This window comes from Apaloderma vittatum, unplaced genomic scaffold, assembly GCF_000703405.1.
Source record: "Apaloderma vittatum isolate BGI_N311 unplaced genomic scaffold, ASM70340v1 scaffold32091, whole genome shotgun sequence".
Taxonomy (NCBI): Eukaryota; Metazoa; Chordata; class Aves; order Trogoniformes; family Trogonidae; genus Apaloderma; species Apaloderma vittatum.
In genome coordinates, this window is record NW_009700203.1 from 4,912 (window position 1) to 16,864 (window position 11,953).

The 11,953-nt window shown below is 52.6% G+C and overlaps 1 protein-coding gene across 1 annotated transcript in view; it reads right to left on the bottom strand.

The window, feature by feature from the left end:
* Positions 1-211: 211 nt before the first annotated feature.
* Positions 212-11,953, bottom strand: part of LOC104280881 (ATP-binding cassette sub-family B member 9-like) — a 12,218-nt gene continuing 476 nt past the window's right edge. The window contains 12 exon segments of the mRNA XM_009878681.1: positions 212-550; positions 1,695-1,831; positions 2,559-2,718; positions 4,117-4,290; positions 4,858-5,046; positions 6,374-6,502; positions 8,143-8,163; positions 8,166-8,348; positions 9,239-9,444; positions 10,760-10,890; positions 11,349-11,463; positions 11,838-11,951. Coding sequence (XP_009876983.1) covers positions 212-550; positions 1,695-1,831; positions 2,559-2,718; positions 4,117-4,290; positions 4,858-5,046; positions 6,374-6,502; positions 8,143-8,163; positions 8,166-8,348; positions 9,239-9,444; positions 10,760-10,890; positions 11,349-11,463; positions 11,838-11,951 — 1,898 coding nt within the window.

Here is an 11,953-nt window from a genome sequence, read left to right on the forward strand (position 1 = left end):
ATAAATCCATTTCCCTGTTTAACCAGCCGGCATCTGCCCGCCAGCCTGAAATGCAGGAAGCTCTATAGTGTGTGTTTGTGTGTGTTTGTGTGTGCACGGGTGGGGGACGCGCGTGGGGTGAGCGGACGGGCAGCCTTCGGCAGCGTGCGAGCCCGTTGGCCTCCTGGCTCAGCGTCCCAGCAAGCATCTCGAGTGCCGGCCATCGCCGCTCTCACTTGTGAGCCACGTTGTTGTAATCGTCCTGTGCCACGGCCGGGATGGAATGGTCTATCCTGAACTCTTCCTCCGGCCCTCCTGGCGCCTTCGCCGAATCCCCCCAGGCTGCGGGCTGGTGACTGTCCGCGGCGCTTCCCTCCAGTCCCAGGATCTGTCTCTGCACCAGCTTGGAATAAAGGCCTCCTTCTTCCATCAGCTCCTTGTGCGAGCCCTGCTGCACCACGCAGCCCTTGTCCAGCACAATGATGTTGTGTGCCTTCTCGACAGTGCTCAGCCTGTGGGCTATGACAAGCACTGTGTGGTTCTGCAAGTCGCCGTAAATCGCCTGCTGAATCTGCACAGGAGGAAAAGACGTTAGCGCCCAAGCGACACCGGCTCCAATGGCAGCTTGGGGGGGCGTGTTAAGAAATCTCTGGACAGGAGGTTTGTTCTCCTCTGGCTGCGCAGAAGACACAAGACTCCCAGGAGCACTACCAGCACCAGCACGTCCATCCTGGCTCCTGGCTCTCGCTGTGCAGCCTGAAAGTCAGCTAGTCCAGCCAGAGCTCAGGTGCAGTACACACGCAGGTCTAATCCTGCAAGCTGGGTTCTTGTTAGAGCTGGGCCCCAAATTTGGAGGCCATGTGGTGTTGGCACAGACTGCAGGAAACCAATACCTGGTAAGTGCAGCTGCTCAGAAATGTGGGGCTTTTTCCTGGGTATACCAAGGCAAAGCGAGAGTTGTTTTCCAGCCAAGAGACAGACAACATTAGGGACTAAAGGCAGGTAGACGGCCTCCAGTCACATGTCATTCTGACACCCCTGGCTAGCCAAAACCAGCCCCTGGCTAGCATCGGATACCTCACACACAGCTGAGGACCTGCAAGCCAATGAGCTGCTCCAAGGTCAGATGGTCACACTGCCCCACGTGGACCAGAAGGACCATGGGAGACACATTCTCACACCTCAACTCTGAACTAGTTTTCTTTCATGTCATTAAACCAGTGAGGCCAAACTGCTACTGGTACAGCTGTTTCATTGTCCCATTCCAGCCAGATACCCCAGCTCAGCGCACAGAGAGCTCAGGGCCTTTCCTGCAAACGTGGCTTCTTTGGTGCTTCAGCTGGGATTTTAGCTCAGGCAGTCTTACCCTCCCTGCTGCAGTAGCATTTTTTAGGGTCTTCCTCCGTATCCTGTCCTAAAAGGCTGCACAGAGTTCCTGTGTGCCAGTTAACACTTTCCACATCTAAAAAATTGGCAGAGATCCCCACCTCATCAGGTTTATCAGGCATTGGCTGCTGTGAGCACTGGATTATTCTCCTCTTGGTGGCTACAGCGGTGTTGGAAGCAAACTCCTGCCCGGGAATTAGCATCTTACCCAAACCTCCGGTTGCACCACGTCAAGACTAAGCTTGTCCACAGGCTGGAAATTGAAGCTACAGCCTTTCCTCCAAACCCAGACTGCATCTTTGGCCCAAACATGCGAGTCAGCTACTCACTGCATGTTCACTCTCTGCATCCAGCGCGCTCGTAGCTTCATCCAAGATTAGGATGGGAGGGGTTCGGATCAAGGCCCTCGCAATTGCCACTCTCTGCTTCTGGCCACCTGATAGCTGGGCTCCTTTCTCACCTGCCTCTGTTGTGTCAGGAGAGAGAGAGGAAGGGGTCAAAGCCCTGCCATCAAGTTCAGCTCCCAGCCACAGCATCAGGGTGGTGTCACGCTTTGAAGCTTCTGCTCACTTGGCAGAGCAATTTAAATGAGTTAAACATCCCTGAGGCTGCGGTCCTGCCCTCCAGCATGAAGTTTCCCACTGCTGACCTGGGGTTTGAGGGACAGCTGCTCACAGAAACAATGCAGAGAAGTCCCTGAGTGTGAGAGATCATCCAAATGAGGGGAAACCATCCTCAGCCTGATCTGCCTCCTCACAAAGCCCTGCTGTCACAAACATATCAGCTTTTATAGCTATGGATTTATCATAGGCTTATTTCTTTATTTATTTATTTTACATGTCTAACTGCTTGGGTTCTGGGCTTTTCCCCTGATCCTTGCACTGAAAAAAGGCGAGACTGCCAGTGCCACATCTCCGTAACGCTACTAGGCACTGGGAGCCAGACCAGTCTGGATAGGGTTGGGGATGCTCACGCCAGTGCCCCAGAAACACTCTGGGCTCAGATATCCTGCAACAGGTCAGTCACCCAAAAAGCGGCCAGGGTGCCACACCTCTCCACATAGCTGCCTCCACCCTGCCACCGAGCTGCCATGGACTCGAGTCTGTCCCTACCTGCCTGTCTTTCCACCCAAGGGCAGAGTCTCTGCCTTCCCTAGGCAACGCTTTCAAGTGCAAACAGAGGGATTTTGGTACCTGTGTGGTAGCCGTCTTGTAACTCCGTGATGAAGGTGTGAGCGTTTGCCTTCTGGGCAGCTTGAACAACTGACTCGAAGGAGGCTGAAGTTAAGCCATAAGAAATATTATCTGCAATAGAACGGGCGAACAGCACCGGCTCTTGGCTCACCAGGGAGATCTGTAGAACGGAAGGGAAGAGCAGAGAGGGTCGGCAGCAGAAGACACACTGGTCGGCATCTCAGATCATCGCTATTTGTTCCGGCTGGGTAAGGACTCAAGTGGGCAGAGCCCCACCATTAAACCAAGATATAGAAATGCCTCAACATGAGCTTCCAGGGAGGATGCTAACAATGGGGTGCCCAGTGGCAGCCCCCGGCCAGTTTGCATCATCTGCTGGGAAGTTATTTTGCAGAAAATGCAATATATGTTGGCATCTGGGACAAGCTTCCCTCTCCAAAACCCTGCTTGTGTATTTGCTCCAGACTTGCCATTCCCATCACACTTTCCTCTTCCCAGAATGGGACGCCAGTTGCTGGGACAAGGCAGGCTGGAGAGACCCTTTCCTAAGCTCTTGCTGATTTTCGTTCAAGGCCAGCAATCATGCTTGGGCCACACGAATGAGCTCTCCTGCATATTTTAATCCAGAATTAGCAAGTTAGGGACATAGCTGCTTCAATTCTTTAATCACTTAGCAACAGCCTCCCTGTCCTACCTTACAGTTGTTGCTGCTCCCTCTCGCATTGAGCCTGCTTTGTCAAACCCCCAATATATTGAAATAAATCGAACCCTCCAAATTGTTGCTCAGAACTGGGCATGAAGAGAGCCAGCGAGACACGGTCATATTTTAATTGACTTCTCCCCATGCTCCTAACACCATACCAGGCTTTCTCAACTGGAAGACTGGCTTGTCTTTTAATTTTCACTCAGTACGGGCAGGGAATGTAAATTAGTCACACTGACTTTGGCTTTTCAGTCTGTCTCTGATCAATTGTTTTCAGGTTTTCCTGCAGTGAGGCCATTTGCTCTGGGGACAAACAAAGAAGGCAGTTACTTGCAGAGGAGATGAAGGCTGATCTGTGCTGACACACAGACAAGAGCTGAGGGGCTGGGACCCCTCTCCTAGGCAAACCACCCAGTCCCTCTTGTGCTCCAGCTGGTGCCAGGATCCTGAGAGGTTTAATTCCCCATTAGCTAAGAAATATTTCTAGATCTTAAGGCAGAAAGTGCTGGAGGAATGCAAAACTCTTTTTCCAAACCCTATTTAGATGATAATTAATGTAACAACCAAAAACACATTTCTACCCTGTTGGCCAAAAAATACAAAACAAACAATGTTTTTTGTTCTGCTTTTGGAAGGCTTCCCCCTCCCCAAGAAACCACTCTCCATCCCTTTCCCTTCCACCCCCACAAATTATCTGAATTAATTTCCTGGACCATCTCCAGCCTCCATCTTTCTGGACGTTTCAGAAGTTGCCAGAGCAAATCCAAAGCAACAAAAGCAACACTACCATCCATCCATCCATCCCCTCCAATCACGGCAGGCGATAGCGATAGTACACGTATCAGTCGCTCGTACCACTGAGTGCAGGTACTTGTGATCGTACATGTTAATGGGACGCCCATCCAGCAGCACCTGCCCATCTTGCAGAGGGTAGAAGTTCTCCAGGATGTTGACACAGGAGCTCTTCCCGCTCCCTGAAGGACCCACCAGCGCTGTCACTTTGCCGGGGTGCAGGGTGAAGGACACGTTCTGCAATACGGATGGGAGAGTGTGCTCAGGTCCTGAATTTTCCCAGGCTCCTGGGGCAACAGCTCAAGCACTACGGAAGAAAGGCAGCTGAAATCTGGCCATGGTTACCCTCACCTTGGCAATGTGCCACATCAGCCATCTCTCCTGGCTCTGAGGAAGCAAGAAGCCTCCAAAATTGCTTCAAATTTGCCTGCTGATGTAGCAGGGCCTCTAAAACCTGCAAAGCAAACCTCTTTGCTGCTTCCCTCTGCCTCGTGACCCCAGCCCCTCTCCCATGGAAACGGTCAGAGGCAGCTTGGCACAAAGCCCCGTACCACGCTGATGCGTTTAATGCCTGAGCAGTGAACAAGGGGTTTATTAATAAATCTCGTTCCTTTTAAGGAAGGCCGGCCCCAAACACCCACTGTTCCTTTTGATCTGTTTTCCAGCATGCTGCTGAGCCTGCCTTTATGCATCTCCAGAAGGGCAGCTGACACCTCCCGCAGGCTCATGGTCAGTTATTGCTGCGACGGAGAAGCAGCGCGTGACGCCTCGTGGCAGGGAGTGCCCTGTGCCCGCGGGGCTCACCTGGAGAACCTGCGTTGCAGAGCGAGTGCGGTATGAAAACGTCACGTTCCTGAATTCCACCTTCCCATCCACATGGTCTGGGGCCAGGGTCCCATCGTTCACCATCGTTGGCTTGCGGTCGATGAACTCAAACACCTTCTCGGCAGCTCCCACTCCCTGCATCAGGCCGCTGTAGACGGAGCCAACGGACTGGAAGGCAAGAGGCAATGGTGAGACCCTCCCACACGATGCGAAAATCAGTCAGTGCCACTCGTAAGGAGAATGGTTGAAGCATTCCCAAGTCTTCTATCATCTGACATTAACTACAGTCATCAGACAGAGGAGAAGAATCCAGGGAAAAGGCATCTCGGGGTTTTGTGAACGGATAGACTCGGAGAGGAACAGAAGAACAAAACACATGGACTGGGAAGAGGAGGCACGCTCTAGGAGATACATGACCTAAACTTCCAACAAAATCCTCCACTCATCTCTCTTTGCTCAAGACCACCAGCTCTCCAACCCAATGGTTGAACAGAGCCCACGTACGGCAGCACATCGTACCAGCCCCTGAGGGGTGCCGGCTCATTCCTCAGCACACGCGTCCCAAATGCACAACGGCTCCAGGCTGGACCCTTCTAGACAGCAGTTTGGCAGCCGATAAGGCTGTTCCCTGCTGGCATATGGTTCCAGTCGATTTACCATTGTGCTTTCCTAACTACAACTGCTGCACACTGACACTGGCTTCCCTGGAATAAACCCTCATCACGTCGGCTCTTTTCAATATTAAACATAGAGCTGCAGAACAGCTCGTTCTGCAACTGCCCCTCCCATCAGGAGGGGAAAAAACCACCCTAAACCACATTAAACCCACACCAAAACTACAGCCTGGAAACACCACAAGAGCCTGCAGTCATTCGAGCAGATGGTGAGAGCTGGGTAAGCTGCCTCCAGCTCTTCTCTGCCGCTGCACAATAGCTGAAGCACCGCCGAAACCACGCTCGGCTGCAAGGAAACCTCGACTTCATCATTTCTGCCTTGATGAGCCAAGCCTACGCCTTTGCAAGGAGAAGGCAGCCCTGGGTGGGCTCTGCCATCCCACCCACAGTCCCCTCTTGCTAACGTGCTGCCAATGCAGCAGCTTGCAGCCTATTCCAGGGGGAAAAAGAAAAAAAGTCACATAATTAAGTTTTTAATGAAGCCTGAAATTTAACGGGCAGCTTCGTAATCTCTGCATCCTTCACGCCAGGAAAGGTGCTTGGGAGGCAGCCAGGACTCTGCCCTTCAGGAGGGCCAGCCTGACCCCTTTGGTCCCAACCGCCTTTTTGGGGGGAGGAGCTGCTTTAGTTGTGAGACCACAGCAGGAGGGGAGCAGGGAGCAGAGGAGAGAATCAGCCCAGCAGTGAGCAAAGCCACAAAGCCAAGGAAACATGTCACGGCAAAGTCAATACTGCATCTGGCCCTGCGACTGCCCTGGGACCTTCTAGAAGATAAACATGGTCTTGATGTGGGGGAGCCCAGAGGGATAAAATAGACTCACCTCCATGCAGTCTCCCAAGACAAACTCATAAATGATGAAGGATATCAGGTTTCCACTTGTCATTTGCCCTGAGATCACGAGGTGCCCACCATAGTAGAGGATGCTGACCTGGACCACCAGCAGGGTCAGCTGAAAGCAAGAAAACGCCCCCAAAAAATCAGCGAGGACAAGTGATACTTTGGTGCATTTGTAATTAGTGCATTTGTAATTAGAGATACAACAACCCACAATTCATGTGCTGACATTTATTCTTTGATCCCCGAACTGAGCATCCCTGACAGCACGTAGCTGATAGCCTTAGCAGTGAGCATGGGTATGAGAAGGGAAAAAGGACTCAAGTACAGGGGCTGATTTAGGAGCTGGGCTGGCATCTTTCAATGAAACAGAAGTCCAAAGGGGAAACAGGCAAGGAGGGAGAATTTACCTGAAATAACAGAGCATCTCATGAATTCTCTCGTGGACTAACATCCTCCAGTGTAATAATCTACACTCAAATTATCCAACACATGCAGTCATCTCGCCGCTAAAACAGACTTTGTTATACGAGTGTGACACATTTTAATTTAGAACACAAAATCAACCCAAGAGTTAATGCAAAAAATCCTCCTTGCAGGTACAAGTCCCTGAAGCGTAACCTCAACTCTTGCCTGAAATCAGTGTAGGGGGGAGACCACCTACTTTAAAAAGGAGATGGATCAGCTCTGATGTGGCAAATACCAGCCCCTGCCTCGATTCAGCTGGCTTTGTTTCATGCTGCCCAGGTGCTCAGAACAACAGCAATGCCCTGGTGCTCTGTGCGACATTTGCAGGACAGGCTGTAACTTCACACAGACAAAAGTACTGGAGAAAAAAATTCCTCTATTGCTCTGCCATGATCTGACCTTAAGATCCTGTGTTCCCTCTGAGAAAGACTCTTCCAGGGCATGCTAAATCCATTGGCTCCTTTCTGTGTGTACCCTGCAGGAGCAGTTTTTGAGGAGTTTTGTATTCTTTGACTCGGCGGGATCTGTGCTGACCCAGTTCATGCTCTGACTTCACCTGAGAGCCCAGGAACAATGCTAAAAATGTTCCGATTTTGCTTCCAGTCTTGGGAAGCCATCAAGTCTCCCACGGCTGCAGGAGGGCACCATAACCTGCAAATCCTGCACCAGAGGCTACTTAGATCCTTGAATATGCAGAAATAAGGGCAGCTTCATGTGAGGGTTTTGCACAGCCTTAATAATCAGCTGATGCAGAAGCCCCAAACCATCTGGTCTTAAATGATGAAAAAACATTTGGGAAAAAAAAAACAAAAATCCAAACCCAAACCCCAGCAGCCTCTCCCTGCCACTGCCTACACGCAGAAAATCTCCATTTCTGAGCAGAAGCTCAACCAACGCCGCGGCTGTTTTCCAGCCGGAGCCCCAGAGATGAGCTGGCACAGGCACGCAATGCAGCAACAGAGAAGCACAGGGTTTTCCACGACCTTGAGCAGTTATCAATTCTATTCTTATTTGCAAGAGAAAACACGTTGTTCAGTGGCACAATGCAGCGCTGCCCTAAGGGGGAGATATATATTTTGTGACGAGTGAAAAAAAAACATAAAATAAAAATAAAATCAAGAGACAGAGGATTACTGAGAATGGACATCAAGTTTGGGCTTGCTCTGCGAAGCTCCCTGGAAGCGGAGAAGCAGCACATGCATCTTGCCATGTGCATTTTGGGATCCGAAGCAACGTCTCCGCCTGTCCCAAGCCCCATGCAGGGAAGCCCCAGCGCTGGTCACCTACCCCGCTGGACCAGACGTAGTAGAAAAAAGGGTAGAACCCATCGCCTCCCGCTTCTTGAGTTTGTACACTTGCTGCAGCTTCTGCGAGTACACATTCGCCTCTGCCTCCTCGTTCGCAAAACTGCGGACGGTCTTCATGGCAGAGATGGTCTCCTCGGCGGTGTTGTTGGCCTTGGCCAGGGCGTTCTGCACATCCTTGGAGAGCTTCTGCGGGGACCAGGGGGAAGCAGAGGGCACTCAGAAAGTGCTAGGCTGCCCGTGGCACAGCTGCCTGCGCACCCCCAGCTCTGTTGGGCTCAGGAAAAGAAGGCACGGTGACATTTTCCAAGGCCATGGGCAACAAAGCTGAGCAGTGGGATATATCCCACATTTGGTGACAGCGTGGGATGCTGTGCCAGAAAGAGATCGGGTTTGTTGTGCTCTTCCCCCAGGAGAGACCTGGAGGAGAAGGGGCCCATTTGGGAAGCTGGCAGCAGAGCTACTGCTCTTGGTGCCCTGATGGGACACGGTCAGCTTGGCCCAGGAGCCCAAGGGCAGCTCCATCCTCCCATGAAGCACCTGACCTGCAGGAGGAGCCAAGGCCAAGAGAGGCAGCACCCAAAGATCCTGTTTTGGCAGCACCTGCGCAGCTGTGTCCCCAGCACAGTGCAGAGCACCTATGGCTGACGTGGGGAGCAGCAGCGCCGGACTTGCGTTGTCCACGGGATGCAGCATTAGCCATGGGGGACAGCCCTTGACCCACGCTAGCCCCAGGCAAAGGAAGAGAGCTCAGCACTGGGTTTAACCCCCACCAAGTTACTCCAGAAGGAGAGATTGCACAAGGACACAGCATACATGGGACATCCCATGGCTAAGCTACCTCTCCTGTCAGAACTGAAATGCTTCCAATCTGGAGAATGAAGCAAGGTAAGAGACAAGACTATGCCTGTCTGCCCCTACAGGCTCAATGCAGCCTTCCTGCCCCCACTGCCCGTAGCAAAGGACCTGAGCATCAGCCCCACCAGCTCCAAGGCCATGCACCATCTCCATGATGGCTTCACAGGGGGAAGAGTCCAGCCTTGTGACACACTGTGGCCACACTAGCTCCTCCTGCCTACCTTGTAGTACTTCCCATAGACATCAGACACCAGCATGATGATGGGGAAGCCCATGAAGGTAACGAGAGAGAGCTTCCAGGAGAGGCTGAACATGAAGAAGATCACCCCTGTAGCCTTCACCACGTTACGCAGGAAGATGTTGATATTCTGGGAGACCAGGTCACTCACGATGGTCGTGTCCGACGTCAGGCGGGAGATGACGTCCCCTGCAGCAACAAGTAGTTGGGGAAGAGGAGAGCAGGGACATGTCACCACAGCAGATCATTGCCTAGCCATGTCCTATGTCCCATGCCAGGGGCCAGATGGAGCTCCCCATTCAACTCAGCCCCTCGCTTGGAGTCTGTCTGAAGGGTGGCACCAAAGGGTGGTGACTCTCCACCACTGTGGATGCAAAGCAAACCAGCGGAGCTTGAACGGCTGCACACAAGAGGGACATGAAATGCATCTGAAGGCAAGAGCTGGGTCACCAAGAATGGCTACAGGACAGCAAAGGGGACTGTGGCAACACCCTACACCAGAAGGCACCCTGTGAGTATGTAAAGGGACGGGTGCATGGGTGGTGTGTTGGCTGGGCTGCTGAATGCACCTCTGGAGCTGTCAACCTAACCCCAAGTTGATTTCTAAATGACATCAGGAGCCCCCCAGGAGCTGGTGGCACCTTTCCCCACCATCCTGGCAGGACCAGCACACTCTGCAGAGCGTGAGGCAGCTTCAGAGAGGGCTGTTTGGGTTTAGCCATGTGCCCCACAGCTGGGAGCTGACCCAAGTGATCCTGAGGACATAGGTCCACCTACTAAGGGGTGAAGTTCCTGCGGTGCCCTTTGGTGGAGCTGAATATTACAGCGAGCAAACACCATCCTGAATTCCTAAATACTTGGTCTGTGTTAGAGTCTAGCTGAATTCCCATGTTTTTGTGTAAATCCAGGATTACCTGTATCCCACTTACAGTAACATCTCTGGTGTCCTCAGCTACCAGGGCACCGTGCAACGATTGCTAAATATGGTAACAGCCTCAAAACTAAAAATACTGCCGGGGCGAAATTAAATGTGTGAGTTACAGTGGGCTGGGACCACACCAGAGCGGCACGGACCAGGACAGGACTGAACTGCAAGCAGGGAAAGCAACAAGCACACCCAGCAAGCTTCACACATCTGAGGTTTCCAATGCTCAGAGCAGAGGTGGAGAGCAGCCAAGCAGCAAGCACTGACAAGAGGTATAGGAGGAGGCAAGTAGGTGTTTTGGGGATAACTGGAGACGAACACATCAGCCCCGGGACTGCTGGATGTCAGGCTGATCGGTGGCAATGGGAAATCCCCAAGGTGCTGGGCAATCCTGTCCTAACCCAACGCTGGGAGGCAACCAAAAGGGAAAAGCTTTCTGACACTATTTCTAAACACGAGCATTTGGGTGCTGCTTCTGTCTGGCCCCAGTGCCGTGTGCTGGTGGGGCAAGCCAAGGGCAAGAAAAATCCAGGACGGGATAGAGGGCTTAGAGCAAATCTGGGGAAAAGAGGAACCAACCTGTGCGATTTTCATCAAAGAAACTCATCTCCTGAGACACCAGTGACCTGAAGAGGCAGTTGCGAAGGCGAATGTTCAGTCTTGCAAATATGAGCGTAAAAACGCCGCCCCGGATACCTGCGGCAAATGAGCTAATTGCAGATAAGAAACGTTATAGACCAATGGACACGAAACTCGCTCCTCAGCAACAAACACCCCGACGCCCGGGACAAGGGCTTGGGCAATGCTGCGCTGGCACCGCTTTCCACCCTGGGAAGTGATGGCTACACCAGCCCACACCTCTTCTGGGTGCTACCAGCACAGGGACAGCTGGTCCTAACCCTGATTTGGGAGGGGACAACATTCTCCAAGGAGTCTGTTCCCTGTGTTTGCTCCTGCTCTGCCACCGCCAGCAGACAGATATGAGGGCTACGCAACAGCCTAAGTGCCCCCACGGCCTCTCTGCACCACGATGGTGCAGAGAAATCAAAGTGCATCCCAAAGGTCTGGCAGGGACCTTGTGGAGTGGTCTCAGGTGAAACAGCCCATGCCCACCACCACCACGAGCTCCTGTGGGAAACCCCCAAACTCCTCCAGCCCCTGCGATTACCTTCCGATGGCAAGCAGCGACATGACCAGCACTGCCATGGAGAAGTGGTCCATGCTCTTCTGCACCACGATGCCATCGATGGCCAGCCCCGTGTAGTAGGGCAGGAAGGTCTCTCCTGCCAGACAAGCACAGGACACAGAGTTTCAGCTCCACCCCATGGGTTCAGCACAGCACCTGTATTTCCCAAATGCAACAGGCCATGGGCAATCCCATCCCCACCACACAGATACTCGGCTATCGCACGAGATGTCTCAAGAGCTGCAGCCCTTAGTGGCACATGTGGATGTTTCCCTTACCAGTGTATTTTATCCCCTATTGCTTTTTTTTTTTTTCCCCCATTGCATTTTTTACCCAGTCTAGGCAGGACATGCTACCCAGCACCCCCAAAAAGAGCAATTCTGGGGTCCTGCCAAGCCCATCCCACCATGGCTTCTTCCCTCCTGGTGAGGATGTGAGCACACCACGGTCCCCCCCGGTCTCTTCGCTCACCCAGTGCAGCCACGAGGAGGAAGAAGAAGGCGATGCCCAGGAAGAAGGCATCCGGTTTGGTGTAGGACAGCAGTTTATGGATGGTGGGACCTGCTGCCTCCTCCCGCTTGTCCCGC